General features: G+C 42.4%; 1 protein-coding gene across 1 annotated transcript in view; it reads left to right on the forward strand.

Moving 5' to 3' along the window:
- Positions 1–21,290, forward strand: part of LOC138966026 (transmembrane protein 65-like) — a 56,047-nt gene that overhangs the window by 24,154 nt on the left and 10,603 nt on the right. Inside the window, exon 4 of the mRNA XM_070338115.1 lies at positions 19,582–19,649. Coding sequence (XP_070194216.1) covers positions 19,582–19,649 — 68 coding nt within the window. The remainder of the gene's footprint in view (positions 1–19,581; positions 19,650–21,290) is intronic.

Raw genomic sequence — 21,290 nt, forward strand, 5'->3', positions numbered from 1 at the left:
ATGGTCAGTGGGGTTGCCAAGTGAATGTGTTTTAAGGGAAGAATGGTCACTGGTGTTGCCAAGTGAATGTGTTTTAAGGGAAGAATGGTCAGTGGGGTTGCGAAGTGAGCTGTGTTTTAAGGGAAGAATGGTCACTGGGGTTGCCAAGTGAATGTGTTTTAAGGGAAGAATGGTCACTGGGGTTGCCAAGTGAATGTGTTTTAAGGGAAGAATGGTCACTGGGGTTGCCAAGTGAGCTGTGTTTTAAGGGAAGAATGGTCACTGGGGTTGCCAAGTGAATGTGTTTTAAGGGAAGAATGGTCACTGGGGTTGCCAAGTGAATGTGTTTTAAGGGAAGAATGGTCACTGGGGTTGCCAAGTGAATGTGTTTTAAGGGAAGAATGGTCACTGGGGTTGCCAAGTGAATGTGTTTTAAGGGAAGAATGGTCACTGGGGTTGCCAAGTGAATGTGTTTTAAGGGAAGAATGGTCACTGGGGTTGCCAAGTGAATGTGTTTTAAGGGAAGAATGGTCACTGGGGTTGCCAAGTGAATGTGGAAAGTGTGTTCCATACGGTGTGAATGCCTAAACGATTGTTGCCAAAGGTTTTGGTCCTGGTCTTTGGAATGCGGAGAAGTTCTTGAGAGGAGGATCTGAGGGAACGGGATGGTTCTTAAATACTGAGGGGATTGCAGCGATAGGGGGAGGTGAATTATCAAATATACTGTATTATATGTACCCTAACACAGCCACTTATACTCAATTTTGGTGGTAAGTTAAGGAGTGACATGGTCTTTCTTGGTCTTCTGAAGAATGAGCCTAGCCGCACTATATTCTGTACTCGTTGTAATCAATATAGGTCTTCAGTGGAGAGGTCAAGAGGAGGGCTGCTCTTTACCGAGGTAAAACCCTAAACAGATCTATGGTGAGATGTACTTGATGAAAAAAAAGGTATTTTAATTGCAGCGTATCTGTAATTTGAATCACTTCCCACAAAAGGACACCTGACCTCTACTAAAGGACATCATCTTGTGTCCGTATGTCTGTAACCTGCCATAAAAGGACACCTGCAATGAAAGGACATTTGAACCGGTCTCAAGGGTCGTCCTTTGAGAATAGCGTTGGACCGCTGTACTGTCACCACTTTGCGCCTTTCAGTTACAATACAAATAGTCTGACTTCAGTTTCATCATTTACTTCTGTAATGATGTTTGTACAGAGGTACCTGCGATGAAAGGACACCTTGGGGACCAGCCAAAAATGTCCCTGTCTGCAGCTGACCTGTCATGCCAGGAATATTCCAGTGAAGATAATAGACACACGGACAATAGTCAGTGCTCTTTTTTGGGAGGTGTCCTTTCAACGCAGGGGCCACACATTACAGGCGTTACTATTCTTTCATTAGGAAAAAAATGAATGTCGCTGCATGCGAGTAGAGACCTTTGAACAAATTTAGAGCGCAGACACATGAAAGACACACAAACCTAACTGTATCCCCTGATGATCCCTTAGCGTGAGGAGAATTTTGGCGAGTCCCGATTCTGTCTGAGCCGAGGTCTGCCCTATCAGATATTCCCTGATGGCATGGCTTTGAAGACGTCCCCCATCGGTAGCCATCACGTGAGAGGAGCTCGACTCATTGTCAGGCAGACATCACATCGATTCACTGGCAATGTAAACTAATCGTGTGTGTGTGTGTTGTACATTGTGTTATCACACTGCCATTAAAGTTTGAGGTCAATGCGTTTAGCAGTTACTGTTATTTGGCGTGTCTTTGTTATATGACCAATAACAACGGCATAAAACCCTTATTTCGTTCTGCTGCAGTGGAATGCATGAACAGAATGACGCATACGCCGTTCGGCATTCCATACCATCAGTGCTAGGCGAGATAGGTGTACACAATAGACTGTTTTGGGTACAGAATTGAATGTTGTTTTCATTGACATGCAAAATGTGTTCAGTTTAAGCTGTCCTGTTTGTTTTGTTTTGTATTGCTTTTTGACTCACATGCGAAGCAAAAGTGAGTCTATGTACTCACCCGAGTCATCCGTCCGTCCGTCCCCCCCCGTCCGTCCGGCCGGCCAACTTTAACGTTGGATATTTCTTGGACACTATTCAGTCTATCAGTACCAAATTTGGCAAGATGGTGTGTGATGACAAGGCCCCAAAAAACATACATAGCATCTTGACCTTGCTTCAAGGTCAAGGTCGCAGGGGCCATAAATGTTGTCTAAAAAACAGCTATTTTTCACATTTTTCCCATTTTCTCTGAAGTTTTTGAGATTCAATACCTCATCTATATATGATATATAGGGCAAACTAAGCCCCATCTTTTGATACCAGTTTGGTTTACCTTGCTTCAAGGTCAAGGTCACAGGAGCTCTTCAAAGTTGGATTGTATACATATTTTGAAGTGACCTTGACCCTGAACTATGGAAGATAACTGTTTCAAACTTAAAAATTATGTGGGGCATATGTTATGCTTTCATCATGAGACACATTTGGTCACATATGATCAAGGTCAAGGTCACTTTGACCCTTATGAAATGTGACCAAAATAAGGTAGTGAACCACTAAAAGTGACCATATCTCATGGTAGAAAGAGCCAATAAGCACCATTGTACTTCCTATGTCTTGAATTAACAGCTTTGTGTTGCATGACCTTGGATGACCTTGACCTTGGGTCAAGGTCACATGTATTTTGGTAGGAAAAATGTGTAAAGCAGTTCTTAGTGTATGATGTCCTTGCTAGGTTTAGTTATTACTGTTATTACTGTAAAGGTCAAGGTCAAGCATGTGAGTCGTATGGGCCTTGCCCTTCTTGTTTTGTATTGTTTGTTTTGTTTTGTGTTTTAGTGGTTTGTGTGTGTGTGTGAGTGTGTCTGTCTGTCTGTGTGTGTGTGTGAGTGTGTCTGTCTGTGTCTGTCTGTGTGTGTGTGTGCAGTGGCGGATTTAGGGGGGGGGCCTAAGGGGGCCTTCAGGGGAGAAAAAGAGAGAGAGAGAGAGAGAGAAAGAGAGAGAGAGAGAGAGAGAGAGAGAGAGAGAGAGAGAGAGAGAGAGAGAGAGAGAGAGAGAGAGAGAGAGATGATTAAATGACAGTTTCTGAGCTCAGGTGGCCCTAGATTGCAGCATTTTGCTTCATTGAAAACTAAAATTCCGGGGGGGCATGCCCCCGGACCCCCCTAGCATATTCGGTCGCTTCACGCCTTCAATTAGGGCGCTTAGCGTTTTCAAGTTTTTGCAAAAAAGTTTGGGTGGGCCCCCCTTTCCTTAAGATTCTGGATCCGCCCTAGGTGTGTGTGTGTGTGTGTGTGTGTGTGTGTGTGTGTGTGTGTGTGTGTGTGTGTGTGTGTGTGTGTGTGTGTGTGTGTTGTGTGTGTGTGTGTGTGTGTGTGTGCTGTGTGTGTGTGTGTGTGTGTGTGCTGTGTGTGTGTGTGTGTATGTGTGTGTGTGTGTGTTGTGTGCTGTGTGTATGTGTATGTGTGTGTCGATTTTAAGTTGGCGAACTTTTCTTTGGTGAAATCGATTTCTGTAGGTGACTGTGGTCTCTGTTCCACTGGTTATACTACCTCGCGAAAATAGCAAGCTGTTTCATGCATACGGTGTGGAAATGAATTGCATCAGAAAAAGAACAAGACCACCAAAAAGAAGCCTGTCGATCAAGAAGAACTAAATTAACCCAGTTTCGTGCTAAGGGACGGACATTTTCACGAATAGAAACGTCACAGTGATCTTCAGCTCGACTGGAGGTTGGTTCCGCTTCATCAATCTCCCTGTAAGAACTTGCGGGATCGAGTGATCGTCCCTACAGTCCTTCGGGCAAAGAATCTGGCTGGAGTTCATTTCTGCTTCATCGGTCTGGATGTATGTGTGTGTGTGTGCATGCATGCGTGCGAGAGAGAGAGAGAGAGAGAGAGAGAGAGAGAGAGAGAGAGAGAGAGAGAGAGAGAGAGTATGTGTGTGTGTGGGTGTGAGTGTGTGTGTGTGTGTGTGCGTGAGCGTACCTGCCTGCCTGCCTGCCTGCGTGCGTGTGTGTGTTTTGCCCCCCCCCCCCCCCCATTTCCCGAACACTGGAGGGACAATTGTTTTCTTTACATCTCCTTAGCTGGTAGGCTATATGGACATAGCTTCATCTTGGTCGATGAACGTTGTAGATCTGTGTTGGCGAAGAATGTGGATGAGCAAACGTGCAAATTTACTCCTGAGATTAATAATTATGCGTCTCACCTTTCTTTGTACACTTATTTTCTCCTTTTATGTGGTTGGTTGTTTTGGGAATGTCTTCTTTAAGGCCCATTTTTCTTCTCTATTTAAATGGTGTCCTGTTTTCCTCGTCCTCCTTCTGCTCCTCGTCGTCCTCCTCTTTCATCATCTCCTCCTCTTTCATCGTCCTCCTCTTTCATCGTCTCCTCCTCTTTCATCGTCTCCTCCTCTTTCATCGTCCTCCTCTTTCATCGTCTCCTCCTCTTTCATCGTCTCCTCTTTCATCGTCTCCTCCTCCTTCATCATCTCCTCCTCTTTCATCGTCTCCTCCTCTTTCATCATCTCCTCCTCTTTCATCGTCCTCCTCTTTCATCGTCTCCTCCTCTTTCATCGTCTCCTCCTCTTTCATCGTCCTCCTCTTTCATCGTCTCCTCCTCTTTCATCATCTCCTCCTCTTTCATCATCTCCTCTTTCATCATCTCCTCCTCTTTCATCGTCTCCTCTTTCATCGTCTCCTCCTCTTTCATCGTCTCCTCTTTCATCGTCTCCTCCTCTTTCATCGTCCTCCTCCTCCTTCATCGTCTCCTCCTCTTTCATCGTCTCCTCCTCCTTCATCGTCTCCTCCTCTTTCATCGTCTCCTCCTCTTTCATCGTCTCCTCTTTCATCGTCTCCTCTTTCATCGTCTCCTCCTCCTTCATCGTCTCCTCCTCTTTCATCGTCTCCTCTTTCATCGTCTCCTCTTTCATCGTCTCCTCCTCCTTCATCGTCTCCTCCTCTTTCATCGTCTCCTCCTCTTTCATCGTCTCCTCCTCTTTCATCGTCTCCTTCTCTTTCATCGTCTCCTCCTCTTTCATCGTCTCCTCCTCCTTCATCGTCTCCTCCTCCTTCATCGTCTCCTCCTCTTTCATCGTCTCCTCTTTCATCGTCTACTCCTCCTTCATCGTCTCCTCCTCTTTCATCGTCTCCTCCTCTTTCATCATCTCCTCCTCTTTCATCCTCTCCTCTTTCATCGTCTCCTCTTTCATCGTCTCCTCCTCTTTCATCATCTCCTCCTCTTTCATCGTCTCCTCCTCTTTCATCGTCTCCTCTTTCATCGTCTCCTCCTCCTTCATCGTCTTCTCCTCTTTCATCGTCTCCTCCTCTTTCATCGTCTCCTCCTCTTTCATCGTCTCCTCCTCTTTCATCGTCTCCTCCTCTTTCATCGTCTCCTCCTTTCATCGTCTCCTCCTCTTTCATCATCTCCTCCTCTTTCATCGTCCTCCTCTTTCATCGTCTCCTCCTCTTTCATCGTCTCCTCCTCTTTCATCGTCTCCTCCTCTTTCATCGTCCTCCTCTTTCATCGTCTCCTCCTCCGTTTTCTTTTTCTTCCTCTTGCTTTTCCACTGCAATTTCCAAAATGTTTCTCTTCTTTTCGTTCTCCTTCTGCTGCCCCCCCCCCCCCCCCCCCTCAGTCTCTCCTTCTACCTTTATCCTCTTCCTCTCTTTGGAAGGAAGAGCTCCGAATTTCCCAGCATTGGGATAATAGGGTGAATAAAGATGAAATGAAATGTGTTGACAACTTTTTTGTTTCGTTCCTCTCTCGTGTACTTCACTTGTAGAGACTCCAAACGGTTTTCTCTTCGTTTTATTCTCGTCCATTTCCCGTTATTAAATTGAGGTATTCCATTTGCCGTTATCAAATTAAGGAATCGGGTCGAGTTTCTGTTATTTCGTTTGGGAGATGTAGCCGCCTAGTTCGATCTCCTGGCAGTTCCACTGAACAGTGACAGAATATTCATGCAGAAGACCATGTGCTAGTCTGGCATTCAGAACTGGAAGCACCTTGTTTTGTTATGTATCAGCTCGATCCTGAATAATCAGTGATGGTTACTCCAGTACAGTGTTTGTCAGAATGTTACTGGAAGCGGTACTCCGTCTGGTTATGGGAGACAGTATTTATGGTAAAGTAAGGGACACGCAGAATGTCTGAGATACAAGTCACGAAAAACAGGTTACAGACAACGAGAAAGACGGTCTATGCTAATCATTTTAAATCGTGAAAGTAAAAGAATAAAAAAGGAACAAATTAATTTGCGAAAACATTCAACAAAAGTTGTGAGCAAAAGAGGGAAAGACGGACAAAATGGCACAAGAATATTAAAGGCACAGTCAGCCTCCCGTAAACCATCACAGACACGGTCAGGCTTTTACACACAGTACAAACACCCTTTCATTTAAACACTCACCGCTTGAGAACATCCTAGGTGCCCTCCGTAAAGAGCGAGCAATTTTCAAAGAATTTATTTTTGCGTGGTTTATCTTACCCGTGTGATCCAGTTTCCTTTTTTTCACAATTTAGTCGTCAGTTTGTGATTTCAATGCGACTCGCTGTAAGCTTATCTGCAATAGCATGTCATTGTGTACCTCTGAATCTAAAACGCAAGTCACACGAACTAGAGCGGTGGCGGTTGTCCGTTCAGAGGAACTGGCGCTATGCAGAACCGTCGTCTGCTACGAGAAATACGTTTTGCGTGACACGTTTCCGGGCTTTTCTTTTTTCAAACTTTCAAAACTTCGAATTGTACTGATCTTGTCTTGATGAAAAAATAATTCTTTTATGATTTAAGAATGTTTGTGTAACAAGCTGTCAATTTATTATTTAGATTTTAAAAGTTAGGTCCAGCATCAGAACGAGGCGCCTGATACTGATAGTCTGTTCGGATAGTCCACGAAAATAAATTCTTTGAATATGTCTCACTCTCGACAGAATGCAGCCAGGATGTTCCCGTTCGGTGAGCGTTCAAATGGAAGTATGCTTGCACTGTATGTAGAGGCTCGGGGGGCTCAGTGATGGTTTAAACAGCAACAAAAACAGAGGGGTATGGAATATTTGAGCTGGGGAACATCTCTGACATCTGTTGCAGGGCAGAGGTAGCCGCCTATTTTCTGGCCCTCTAGTTCCACTGTCGAGCAGCGTCAATATTATTGAGCATACATGTACATGCAAAACTGGCAGGACCCTCGCGTGCTTTGTTATTTATCAGCTCGATCCTGTATAATTATCGGCGTTTTAGTCACCCAAGCCTGTATGTCAGAATATTCTGGGAGGGTACATCACGAAGCGTCCCGGTACCGAAGCGTCCCGGTACCGAAGCGTCCCGGTGCCGAAGCGTCCCGGTACCGAAGCGTCCCACTATAACGCGTCACAGGGGTACCGGGACGCTTTGGTACCGGGACGCTTCGGGACGCTCCCGCGCAGTAGGGCACGAAGCGTCCCGGTACCGAAGCGTCCCGGTGCCGAAGCGTCCCGGTACCAGTCACCACGCACATCCTCGGCTCGCATGCCAATGTATTTATAAAGCAAAGGGAATGCCTGTAATTCACACAGAGCAATCACTTGGTCTTAAACGTGCACAAGACAAAAACTGTCATACTGGGGGAGCGAGCCAGTCTGAAGAGTACTCGGGTCCAGCGCGAGCGTTTTTTATTACCCAAATGAACCCAAACAAACCCAAATTAACCCAAATGATACAATTTAAAAGTCGGAGGCAGAACTGAAAAGACTTTTTCCGACGCTCACGCTTAGTGAAGCCAGAAAGCGTGTGTGATAACAGACATATCCCTCTTGTGAACGGAAGCCTCCGGACTTTTCCCCCGAACTTGTCCACACGGGTACAGTATTTCTAAATTGGTGTAATGTGAGTACAGATCTAAAGTAAAGTTGGGGAAAAGTTGGGCAAAAAGTGATTTTTTTTTTACCGAGAGCAAATCAAGGTCTGTGCAAAATTAAAAAAATCAGTGAAGTTAAGGTCAAATCAAGGTGAAGATTAAATTTAAAATAAATAAATATGGTTAGTCAAGTCAAGATCAAATCAAGGTCAACAAGGGCGGATCGGGGGGGGGGGTTACACGGGTTACGTAACCCCCCCACCGCCCACCCCCCAAAAAAGAGGTAATTTATTGGCTCAGGATGCACCAGATAGCTCTATTTTTCTTCTTTGGATAAAAAAAAATTCCGGGGGGGCATGCCCCCGGACCCCCCTAGAGGCTTAGGCGCTGTCAACTTGTATCTTCGTTTAACTTGTATCTTGGTCAAGGTTTAAAAAAAAAAAAAAGTCTAAGTCCTGTGACGCGTTATAGTGGGACGCTTCGGTACCGGGACGCTTTGGTACCGGGACGCTTCGGTACCGGGACGCTTTGGTACCGGGACGCTTCGGTACCGGGACGCTTTGGTACCGGGACGCTTCGGTACCGGGACGCTTTGGTACCGGGACGCTTCGGGGTGTCCCCTTCTGGGAAGCTCGAGTCTGGCTTGTTAAAGATCGAATCCATTCACCGCAGAGTAAGCGGCATGAAGAAAATGAGGGACAGAAAAACTTAGATATAAACAAAGCTCGCACGCACGTACACAAACACACGCACGCACGCACGCACGCACGCACGCACGCACGCACGCACGCACGCACGCACACACACACACACACACACACACACACACACACACACACACACACACACACACACAATAGCAACAATAAAAACAAAACAAAACAGGTTATACAACGAGGAAAAGGGTTTACTTTAAATACCCAAAGCTGTTAAATAAACACAAGATGTGAAGAAAATGTCGCTAGAAGAAGGAAGGACTGCTTGAATGTCGTGCAAGCTTTGTCAAAAGTTTAATTTCAACAATCCTTTGGTGATACATCCCGAATGCAAGCATCAGAGAACAGATTTGAAAGGAAGATATTGGATAGGAAGAATAATACCGGGGGGAAAAAGTCTGAGATTGCAAGAAAACGAAACGGAGAGATAATGACAAGTTGGAGGGGGAGGGGGAGAAGGGGGGGGGGGGGCGGGGGAACGAGACAAAAACATAATGAAAAGTTGGGGGGGGGGGGGGGGAACGAGACAAAAACATAATGAAAAGTTGGAGGGGGGGTTGGTTATTATTGTTTATCGTCTCTCTCAGGGGGGGGGGGGGTGGGGGGACGAGGCGCAGTATAGAAAAGAAGAAACTGACTTATGGACAGTGACATGTGTTTTTATCCTAAATGTTTGTGTAAATCTTACAAGTATTAAACTCACTAAAACTTCGACTCAAACGAAATGGGGAAAGGAAGAACTTGAAGGTGTGTCTTTGGTGAGAGGGGGGGGGGGGCATGGTGATCGATCTTGAAGAGACAGAGATGCCTCAGAAGAAGGTAGAATCCACTTTTCTTTGGTCCTACAAGCAACGACCGCATTGCCAACGCTGCCCTGCCACTAGCTGCTTTCCGGGTACGTGCGTGAAAACAAAAGAATGAAACATCGCCATTCGCAAAGGAACATCACAGTGCCCCTTCCGGCCTTTTGTTGTCACAGACAGAAGCACTGTCCTTGCTTTTTCTCTGCGTCCGTGTTCTGTTTGGCTTTTTCTTGGCATTGATTTTTGTCCCGACAGTGTGCCAGGGTTCTTGGGTGTTTAGTGTTATTGGACACGCTTTTCCACAGTCTGGTTCATTAAATCAGCTCTTGCCTATGTTCGCTTAATGTGCTGATGTCACTGACTGTAGTTACATTTAGTCAAGTTTTGACTAAATATTTTAACATAGAGGGGGAATCGAGACGAGGGTCGTGGTGTATGTGTGTGTGTGTGTGTGTGTGTGTCTGTCTGTCTGTCTGTGTGTCTGTGTCTGTGTGTGTCTGTCTGTCTGTGTGTGTGTGTGTGTGTGTAGAGCGATTCAGACTAAACTACTAGACCAATCTTTATGAAATTTTTCATGAGAGTTCCTGGGTATGATATCCCCAGACGTTTTTTTTTATTTTTTCGATAAATGTCTTTGATGACGTCATATCAGGCATTTAGTAAAAGTTGAGGCGGCACTGTCACACCCTCATTTTTCAATAAAATTGATTGAAATGTTGGCCAAGCAATCTTCGACGAAGGCCGGACTTTGGTATTGAATTTCAGCTTGGAGGCTTAAAAATTAATTAATGACTTTGGTCATTAAAAATCTGAAAATTGTAATTAAAAATATTTTTTTATAAAACGATCCAAAATTACGTTTATCTTATTCTTCATCATTTTCTGATTCCAAAAACATATAAATATGTTATATTCGGACTAAAAACAAGCTCTGAAAATTAAAAATATAACAATTATGATGAAAATTTAATTTCCGAAATCGATTTAAAAACAATTTCATCTTGTTCCTTGTCCGTTCCTGATTCCAAATACATATAGATATGATATGTTTGGATTAAAAACACGTTCAGAAAGTTAAAAAGAATAGAGATATAGAAAAGCGTGCTATCCTCCTCAGCGCTACCGCGCTTTTCTGGATTGTCAATTTCAGTGCCTTTGCCACGAAAATGCAGTGCGTTCAGTTTCATTCTGTGAGTTCGACTGAGCTTGACTAAATGTTGTATTTTCGCCTTACGCGACTTTATTTGTGTTATGTAGTGGCCAAACGTTGGCTTTGTCTGTCCTGTGTGTGTGTGTGCCCGTTGTTTGTGAAGAGTATTGTGGGAATAAATGTGTGTGTGTGTGTGTGTGTGTGTGTGTGTGTGTGTGTGTGTGTGTGTGTGTGTGCCCGTTGTTTGTGGAAATTGTGTGTGTGTGTGTGTGCGTGTGTGTGTGTGCCCGTTGTTTGTGGCGTGTGTGTGTGTGTGTGTGTGTGTGTGTGTGTGTTTGCGCACGTGAGGGCAAAATAATGCAGAGAAAAAGAATGGAAGTTTACCTTATATCTTCTACAGCATTTCTGTGGACGTTACTGGACGTCTGTGTCGCTCTCAAATACCAAGTAACATATATATACCTTTCTCTCTTAAAAACGCGAAAGAAAAACAAATGAGACCATGTAAAACTGCAACAGAAAGAAATCGCAAGTTATTGAAACAATAATTGCGCACACAACTGACTTTGTTCACTCTTAACTTGAGTGTTCCACTTTTAAACACCCTCTCTGTAACCAGTTTTGAACACAGCGTGAGATAGTAGAATTTTAGAGTGTTTGTACTTGTGGACAACATTACTTTAAACACCCTCTCTGTAACCAGTTTTGAACACAGCGTGAGATAGTAGAATGTTAGAGTGTTTGTACTTGTGGACAACATTACTTTAAACACCCTCTCTGTAACCAGTTTTGAACACAGCGTGAGATAGTAGAATGTTAGAGTGTTTGTACTTGTGGACAACATTACTTTAAACACCCTCTCTGTAACCAGTTTTGAACACAGCGTGAGATAGTAGAATTTTAGAGTGTTTGTACTTGTGGACAACATTATTTGTGTAGATTAACGTAGGTCAGATTACCTCTGCACAGAAAGCTGCGTGCATGCGTGTTCTTGTTCGAAAAAACCGGAAAGATGCGTCGAGTCAAACCAACCATCACCATACTTTGAAATTACAAATCTACCAATTTTTCCCGTGTCTCCGTTCGTCTCTCCTGTATCCTTCCACGGGACGAGGTTATTACGGAGCTAATTCCTCATCTTGCCCTGTTTCTGTGTCAGGAACATCGATCGGTGATTATCTGCAGTTTGCACGCCGCTTTTCCTTGTGACAGAAAATCCTTTGATGTGTGTGTGCAGGGCCGGCGGGTTGTAATTACACAGCACTGACTGCTGTCTGTTGAACTTGTTTCTGGGTTGTGCGGTTCATGTTGAGTGTTGTTGTGCCTAACATGCACCCCGCGTTTCAAAATCAAACTGAATCAGGCACGCTTGCACGCACGCCAACACGCACAGGCGCACGTACGCACAAACGCTAGCTCACACACGATCAGTCTGTCTCTGTCTGTCTGTCTCTCTCGCTCTCTCTCCACACACGCACACAAAAAGACACTCACACACACATACACACACAAAACACACACAAACACACACAAACACACACGGGGGGGGGGGGGGGGGGCGGAAGGGACGGTAGAGAAGGAAGGTTCTTAGAATGACTGAACTGCAGGCTTTTGTGTTCAAGTTTCTCATTAGGATAAAACGTATACGCGCTCTTTTCTCATGAAACCCGCGGCAAATAGACTGCAGGATTTTCCAATCAAATTTCTCATTGGGGTAAACAACACTCTTGCGTAATCCCGTTCCTCCTAAAAGTCAAGCTTTTGTAGCCATGGGGTTCCATGGCGTGCATACAAACAGCCGGACAATGCCCCCCCAAAAAACCACCCGAATGATGCCATTGGTTATGATATGGTGCTATGGCAGTGGTGTGGCAGTGTGGCGGTTGTTGTCGCTGCAACAGTTCCCCAGGGGCACGGCATTAATTTGCAATAAACAGTGGAACCCCTCTTTACACACCTCCGAAAATCTGAGAACGACAGGTCTTAAAAAGGAGGGAGTCTTAAAATGGAGATAAATTTACAGAGGTAATGAACAGAAGGTCTAAGAAAACAGGGTCTTTAAAGGGAAGGGGTCTTGAAGGGAAGGGGTCTTAAAGGGAAGGGGTCTTGAAGGGAAGGGGTCTTAAAGGGAAGGGGTCTTGAAGGGAAGGGGTCTTAAAGGGAAGGGGTCTTAAAGGGGGGTTCCACTGTTTACCAGCCTAGCATAATCCACGACGAAGGAGGATGGCGTTTGTCTTGCTGTATCGGATCGAATTCTCGTTTGCATGTTTTGTTCATGTTCTTTCTATGAACTAATGAGATTCTTGGGAAGACCAGAGGCACGAGACACTGCCAGTAGGCTCAAACATCGGTGTGTAATGTGTACTTGTAGTCTAAAGGTGTGTAATGTGTACTTGTAGTTTTAGAGCACAGTCCTTCCCATGGCACCAGTCAGTGGTGCTCACTTTCTCACATGTGCCCAGTTTGTTGTTGTGTTTTACATGGGACAAGACCAGTCCAGTTTGTTTGTTGTTGTGTTTTACATGGGATAAGACCACCCCTCCACTTGGTCACATACCACAAGTCAACAGCCAGGAGGATTTTAGGTCAGAGTGGAATATTTTTTAATTTAATAAATTAATTTGTTGAACGCGACTAGTATCTATCTGCAAAATTAATTCATGACAAATTGACACTCTGCACAGAAAGCTGTCGGGGGGTTGATTTTCAGCATGCACCCTTGTGAAAGGCTGGTCTTATCCCATGCACCCTTGTGAAAGGCTGGTCTTATCCCATGCACCCTTGTGAAAGGCTGGTCGTATCCCATGCAAAAGTCTGAACAGATCTGTGAGCTGAATCCTTAGGGACTGTTGCGCCTTCAACTACTGTAAACTTTCTGCATGTATCTCATGGATGTGTGACTTTCAGGCCAAAGATACACCACTTGGTGAAACCTGGAATATCTGGACGGGCAATCGCTCTACCAAGACTATGATAAGTTAACATCAGCAAATGAATAAAGTAAAGCAAAAATAAAGGGTGACACAACCATAAGAAGCACAAAACGAAGCTTGTAGCTTTCCCCTTTGCCCCTAACCCCTCTCCTCCTATTCCCTCACACCCCTTCCCCATGCCTACAGCAACTTGATACAAGAAGGAACCAAAAGAAAGGGTGTCACTGCTATTTTAATGAAAGAAAGGGTGTCACTGCTATTTTAATGAAAGAAAGGCTGTCACTGCTCTTATAATGAAAGAAAGGGTGTCACTGCTATTATAATGAAAGAAAGGGTGTCACTGCTATTATAATGAAAGAAAGGGTGTCACTGCTATTATAATGAAAGAAAGGGTGTCACTGCTATTATAATGAAAGAAAGGGTGTCACTGCTATTATAATGAAAGAAAGGGTGTCACTGCTATTTTAATGAAAGAAAGGGTGTCACTGCTATTATAATGAAAGAAAGGGTGTCACTGCTATTTTAATGAAAGAAAGGCTGTCACTGCTATTATAATGAAAGAAAGGGTGTCACTGCTATTTTAATGAAAGAAAGGGTGTCACTGCTATTATAATGAAAGAAAGGGTGTCACTGCTATTTTAATGAAAGAAAGGGTGTCACTGCTATTATAATGAAAGAAAGGGTGTCACTGCTATTATAATGAAAGAAAGGGTGTCACTGCTATTATAATGAAAGAAAGGCTGTCACTGCTATTTTAATGAAAGAAAGGGTGTCACTGCTATTATAATGAAAGAAAGGGTGTCACTGCTATTATAATGAAAGAAAGGGTGTCACTGCTATTATAATGAAAGAAAGGGTGTCACTGCTATTATAATGAAAGAAAGGGTGTCACTGCTATTATAATGAAAGAAAGGGTGTCACTGCTATTATAATGAAAGAAAGGGTGTCACTGCTATTTTAATGAAAGAAAGGGTGTCACTGCTATTATAATGAAAGAAAGGGTGTCACTGCTATTTTAATGAAAGAAAGGCTGTCACTGCTATTTTAATGAAAGAAAGGGTGTCACTGCTATTATAATGAAAGAAAGGGTGTCACTGCTATTATAATGAAAGAAAGGGTGTCACTGCTATTATAATGAAAGAAAGGCTGTCACTGCTATTTTAATGAAAGAAAGGGTGTCACTGCTCTTATAATGAAAGAAAGGGTGTCACTGCTATTATAATGAAAGAAAGGGTGTCACTGCTATTATAATGAAAGAAAGGGTGTCACTGCTATTATAATGAAAGAAAGGGTGTCACTGCTATTATAATGAAAGAAAGGGTGTCACTGCTATTTTAATGAAAGAAAGGCTGTCACTGCTAGTTTAAGGAAAGAAAGGGTGTCACTGCTATTTTAATGAAAGAAAGGCTGTCACTGCTATTTTAATGAAAGAAAGGCTGTCACTGCTAGTTTAAGGAAAGAAAGGCTGTCACTGCTATTTTAATGAAAGAAAGGGTGTCACTGCTATTTTAATGAAAGAAAGGCTGTCACTGCTATTATAATGAAAGAAAGGCTGTCACTGCTATTATAATGAAAGAAAGGCTGTCACTGCTATTATAATGAAAGAAAGGCTGTCACTGCTATTATAATGAAAGAAAGGGTGTCACTGCTATTATAATGAAAGAAAGGCTGTCACTGCTATTTTAATGAAAGAAAGGGTGTCACTGCTCTTATAATGAAAGAAAGGGTGTCACTGCTATTATAATGAAAGAAAGGGTGTCACTGCTATTATAATGAAAGAAAGGGTGTCACTGCTATTATAATGAAAGAAAGGGTGTCACTGCTATTTTAATGAAAGAAAGGCTGTCACTGCTATTTTAATGAAAGAAAGGCTGTCACTGCTAGTTTAAGGAAAGAAAGGCTGTCACTGCTATTATAAGGAAAGAAAGGGTGTCACTGCTATTATAATGAAAGAAAGGGTGTCACTGCTATTATAATGAAAGAAAGGGTGTCACTGCTATTATAATGAAAGAAAGGGTGTCACTGCTATTATAATGAAAGAAAGGGTGTCACTGCTATTTTAATGAAAGAAAGGCTGTCACTGCTAGTTTAAGGAAAGAAAGGCTGTCACTGCTATTATAATGAAAGAAAGGCTGTCACTGCTATTTTAATGAAAGAAAGGGTGTCACTGCTAGTTTAAGGAAAGAAAGGCTGTCACTGCTAGTTTAAGGAAAGAAAGGCTGTCACTGCTAGTTTAAGGAAAGAAAGAGTGTCACTGCTATTATAATGAAAGAAAGGCTGTCACTGCTAGTTTAATGAAAGAAAGGGTGTCACTGCTATTATAATGAAAGAAAGGCTGTCACTGCTATTATAATGAAAGAAAGGCTGTCACTGCTATTTTAATGAAAGAAAGGCTGTCACTGCTATTATAATGAAAGAAAGGGTGTCACTGCTATTATAATGAAAGAAAGGGTGTCACTGCTATTTTAAGGAAAGAAAGGCTGTCACTGCTATTTTAATGAAAGAAAGGCTGTCACTGCTATTTTAATGAAAGAAAGGCTGTCACTGCTATTTTAATGAAAGAAAGGCTGTCACTGCTATTTTAATGAAAGAAAGGCTGTCACTGCTAGTTTAAGGAAAGAAAGAGTGTCACTGCTATTATAATGAAAGAAAGGGTGTCACTGCTATTATAATGAAAGAAAGGGTGTCACTGCTATTATAATGAAAGAAAGGCTGTCACTGCTATTATAATGAAAGAAAGGCTGTCACTGCTATTATAATGAAAGAAAGGGTGTCACTGCTATTTTAATGAAAGAAAGGCTGTCACTGCTATTATAATGAAAGAAAGAGTGTCACTGCTATTTTAATGAAAGAAAGGCTGTCACTGCTAGTTTAAGGAAAGAAAGGCTGTCACTGCTATTATAATGAAAGAAAGGGTGTCACTGCTATTTTAATGAAAGAAAGGCTGTCACTGCTAGTTTAAGGAAAGAAAGGCTGTCACTGCTAGTTTAAGGAAAGAAAGAGTGTCACTGCTATTTTAATGAAAGAAAGGGTGTCACTGCTATTTTAATGAAAGAAAGGAAGAAGGATGAACAAAATCATTTATCAAGACTTTCTTTGTTGGTGTACATTTAGCTTTTCCTTGTGTCCTATAGCTACTACCCCATCCCCTCTCAATCCCCTCATCCCACCCCCCACCCTGCTACTTTTAGCTTTTCCTTGTGTCCTATAGCTACTACCCCATCCCCTCTCAATCCCCTCATCCCACCCCCCACCCTGCTACATTTAGCTTTTCCTTGTGTCCTATAGCTACTACTCCATCCCCTCTCAATCCCCTCATCCCACCCCCCACCCTGCTACTTTTAGCTTTTCCTTGTGTCCTGTAGCTACTACCCCATCCCCTCTCAATCCCCTCATCCCACCCCCCACCCTGCTACTTTTAGCTTTTCCTTGTGTCCTATAGCTACTACCCCATCCCCTCATCCCACCCCCCACGCTGCTCCCTTGGCCTTTTTTGTTTGACAAGTAATCTTTGGCTTGCGACGTCCCTGTATTGCTGAAGATTTTTCTTGTGTTTAATAATGCATGCTCATGTGGTCAAGGGCTGGGTTAAAGACAGCATTAGTTTGCTTTAAATTGCCATCTCTCTCTCTCTCTCTCTCTCTCTCTCTCTCTCTCTCTCTCTCTCTCTCTCTCTCTCTCTCTCTCTCTCTCTCTCTCTCTCTCTCTCTCTCTCTCTCTCTCTCTCTCTCTCTCTCTCTCTCTCCACACTGTTTGGATGCAAGTTATCAGTTTAAAAATTGGACATTCTTTAGCATCAAAAAATCTTTTTCCTGTGTTTGTCTGTCCACTTAAAAGACCGCTGGGTGGAAGATGATTGACTGTATCGTTTTGTTGTGTGGAAGATGATTGACTGTATCGTTTTGTTGTGTGGAAGATGATTGACTGTATCGTTTTGTTGTGTGGAAGATGATTGACTGTATCGTTTTGTTGTGTGGAAGATCCTTGACTGTATCGTTTTGTTGTGTGGAAGATGATTGACTGTATCGTTTTGTTGTGTGGAAGATCATTGACTGTATCATTTTGTTGTGTGGAAGATGATTGACTGTATCGTTTTGTTGTGTGGAAGATGATTGACTGTATCGTTTTGTTGTGTGGAAGATGATTGACTGTATCGTTTTGTTGTGTGGAAGATGATTGACTGTATCGTTTTGTTGTGTGGAAGATGATTGACTGTATCGTTTTGTTGTGTGGAAGATGATTGACTGTATCGTTTTGTTGTGTGGAAGATGATTGACTGTATCATTTTGTTGTGTGGAAGATGATTGACTGTATCATGTTGTTGTGTGGAAGATGATTGACTGTATCATTTTGTTGTGTGGAAGATGATTGACTGTATCGTTTTGTTGTGTGGAAGATCCTTGACTGTATCGTTTTGTTGTGTGGAAGATGATTGACTGTATCATTTTGTTGTGTGGAAGATGATTGACTGTATCATTTTGTTGTGTGGAAGATGATTGACTGTATCGTTTTGTTGTGTGGAAGATGATTGACTGTATCATTTTGTTGTGTGGAAGATGATTGACTGTATCATTTTGTTGTGTGGAAGATGATTGACTGTATCGTTTTGTTGTGTGGAAGATGATTGACTATCGTTTTGTTGTGTGGAAGATGATTGACTATCGTTTTGTTGTGTGGAAGATGATTGACTATCGTTTTGTTGTGTGGAAGATGATTGACTGTATCGTTTTGTTGTGTGGAAGATGATTGACTGTATCGTTTTGTTGTGTGGAAGAAGATTGACTGTATCATTTTGTTGTGTGGAAGATGATTGACTGTATCATTTTGTTGTGTGGAAGATCATTGACTGTATCATTTTGTTGTGTGGAAGATGATTGACTGTATCATTTTGTTGTGTGGAAGATGATTGACTGTATCGTTTTGTTGGGTGGAAGATCATTGACTGTATCGTTTTGTTGTGTGGAAGATGATTGACTGTATCATTTTGTTGTGTGGAAGATGATTAACTGTATCATTTTGTTGTGTGGAAGATCATTGACTGTATCATTTTGTTGTGTGGAAGATCATTGACTGTATCATTTTGTTGTGTGGAAGATGATTGACTGTATCGTTTTGTTGTGTGGAAGATGATTGACTGTATCATTTTGTTGTGTGGAAGATGATTGTATCGTTTTGTTGTGTGGAAGATCATTGACTGTATCATTTTGTTGTGTGGAAGATGATTGACTGTATCGTTTTGTTGTGTGGAAGATGATTGACTGTATCGTTTTGTTGTGTGGAAGATCCTTGACTGTATCGTTTTGTTGTGTGGAAGATGATTGACTGTATCGTTTTGTTGTGTGGAAGATGATTGACTGTATCGTTTTGTTGTGTGGAAGATGATTGACTATCGTTTTGTTGTGTGGAAGATGATTGACTGTATCGTTTTGTTGTGTGGAAGATGATTGACTGTATCGTTTTGTTGTGTGGAAGATGATTGACTGTATCGTTTTGTTGTGTGGAAGATGATTGACTGTATCGTTTTGTTGTCACAATTAAACGTTCCTATAACATACCTTCCTTGTTCTTTCATTCATTCTCCAGCATGCTAAACTCACCAGTAATGTTTACAATTGTCATTCTCCAGCATGCTAAACTCACCAGTAATGTTTACAATTGTCATTCTCCAGCATGCTAAACTCACCAGTAATGTTTACAATTGTCATTCTCCAGCATGCTAAACTCACCAGTAATGTTTACAATTGTCATTCTCCAGCATGCTAAACTCACCAGTAATGTTTACAATTGTCATTCTCCAGCATGCTAAACTCACCAGTAATGTTTACAATTGTCATTCTCCAGCATGCTAAACTCACCAGTAATGTTTACAATTGTCATTCTCCAGCATGCTAAACTCACCAGTAATGTTTACAATTGTCACATCCAATGTTTGCATCGACCTCCTATACCCTCTCCCAGGCACCATCGACCAAAAAAAGTGGGGAAAGTGAAAGTTTTAAGCGACGGAGTGACTGTGTAGAAGAGCTCAGCAGCAGCCCACCACGGCAGGACAACGGGGAGGAAAAGCTTTGGGAACCTGGGGGGAAAATGTTTGATCATGTCACCCTCACGCCAGCATTAATAAATGCCACCTTCTTCTGTTTCAGTATTCCTTCACCAAGCTCTTCCATTCATCGGGTTTGGCTTCCTCGACAATTTCCTCATGATTGTGGCGGTAAGGGTTTCATTCATTTGATAACTTACTTGACTCTTAAGCAAAATGAGGCAGAGCGTTGTTTAGAGATTAAATAACCCAAGGGAAGTAAGCGCTGTATGTGCAGACGACATGTGTAAATTCGTGTCGTTCTTGTATCGGTGAGTACAGTAATCCTTTGTTTTTTAACTTTGTTCATCTTACCACAGTCACTTCGTTGTTTACATGTGTAATAGAGTAAGCGAGAGTTATACGGAAACTTTCTCCTGGCACCTGAGAGAATAACAAGCATTGAAATGAACAAGCGAAATTGAGGATGAAAGTCGCTTGTTCATTTCAATGCTTGTTATTCTCTCAGGTGCCAGGAGAAAGTTTCCGTATAACTCTCGCTTACTCCATTACACATGTCGTATGCACATAGAGCTCTTACGTCCCTTTGGTTATTTGATCTTTACTTGACTCTGTTTTGAGTTATTTTTAGTTTGAATGGTAAATAGAAATTGGAGTACTTCTTAAACACTGTTTGAATTATTGGTAAGCATTTTCAAAAAAACTGGAAAAAAAAGCAGGGGAAAGCAGTAGTCACAGAACATATAAGTGAGCCTGATAACTAAAACGTGTGAATTTGTTTGACAGTATAACCTGCCCTAGCAACTACATGCCTCCTAATAACCACCACCTCCCCATTACAACCACAGCCCAAAAGGATCCCCCATGAGCTTTCCCTGTATAATTCACCTTTCCATAGTGACAACCTGTCTATGAAGAACGGTTTTGAAGGTCCTTTGGGTGGTCATTATAGGCAGCTTGGACTATATTGAAACAATTCTATGGTTTCCTTCAGGTCCTTTGGGTGGCCATTATAGACAGCTTGGACTATATTGAAACAATGATATGGTTTCCTTCAGGTCCTTTGGGTATAGTCATTATAGACAGCTTGGACTATATTGAAACAATGATATGGTTTCCTTCAGGTCCTTTGGGTAGTCATTATAGACAGCTTGGACTATATTGAAACAATGATATGGTTTCCTTCAGGTCCTTTGGGTAGTCATTATAGACAGCTTGGACTATATTGAAACAATGATATGGTTTCCTTTGGGTGGTCATTATAGACAGCTTGGACTATATTGAAACAATGATATGGTTTCCTTCAGGTCCTTTGGGTGGTCATTATAGACAGCTTGGACTATATTGAAACAATGATATGGTTTCCTTCAGGTCCTTTGGGTAGTCATTATAGGCAGCTTGGACTATATTGAAACAATTCTATGGTGTCCTTCAGGTCCTTTGGGTAGTCATTATAGGCAGCTTGGACTATATTGAAACAATGATATGGTTTCCTTCAGGTCCTTTGGGTGGCCATTATAGGCAGCTTGGACTATATTGAAACAATTATATGGTTTCCTTCAGGTCCTTTGGGTGGCCATTATAGGCAGCTTGGACTATATTGAAACAATTCTATGGTTTCCTTCAGGTCCCTTGGGTAGCCATTATAGACAGCTTGGACTATATTGAAACAATGATATGGTTTCCTTCAGGAACAAGGAGTTGATGATGTGAAGAAAACACACAAGATGAAGAGTTATTTGGATAACAGGACATGGGAAGTGGAACATGTCAAACAGATGATATTTCACAACAAAAAATAAGACAGAGTAA

Source organism: Littorina saxatilis, linkage group LG5 (assembly GCF_037325665.1).
Source record: "Littorina saxatilis isolate snail1 linkage group LG5, US_GU_Lsax_2.0, whole genome shotgun sequence".
Lineage (NCBI taxonomy): Eukaryota > Metazoa > Mollusca > Gastropoda > Littorinimorpha > Littorinidae > Littorina > Littorina saxatilis.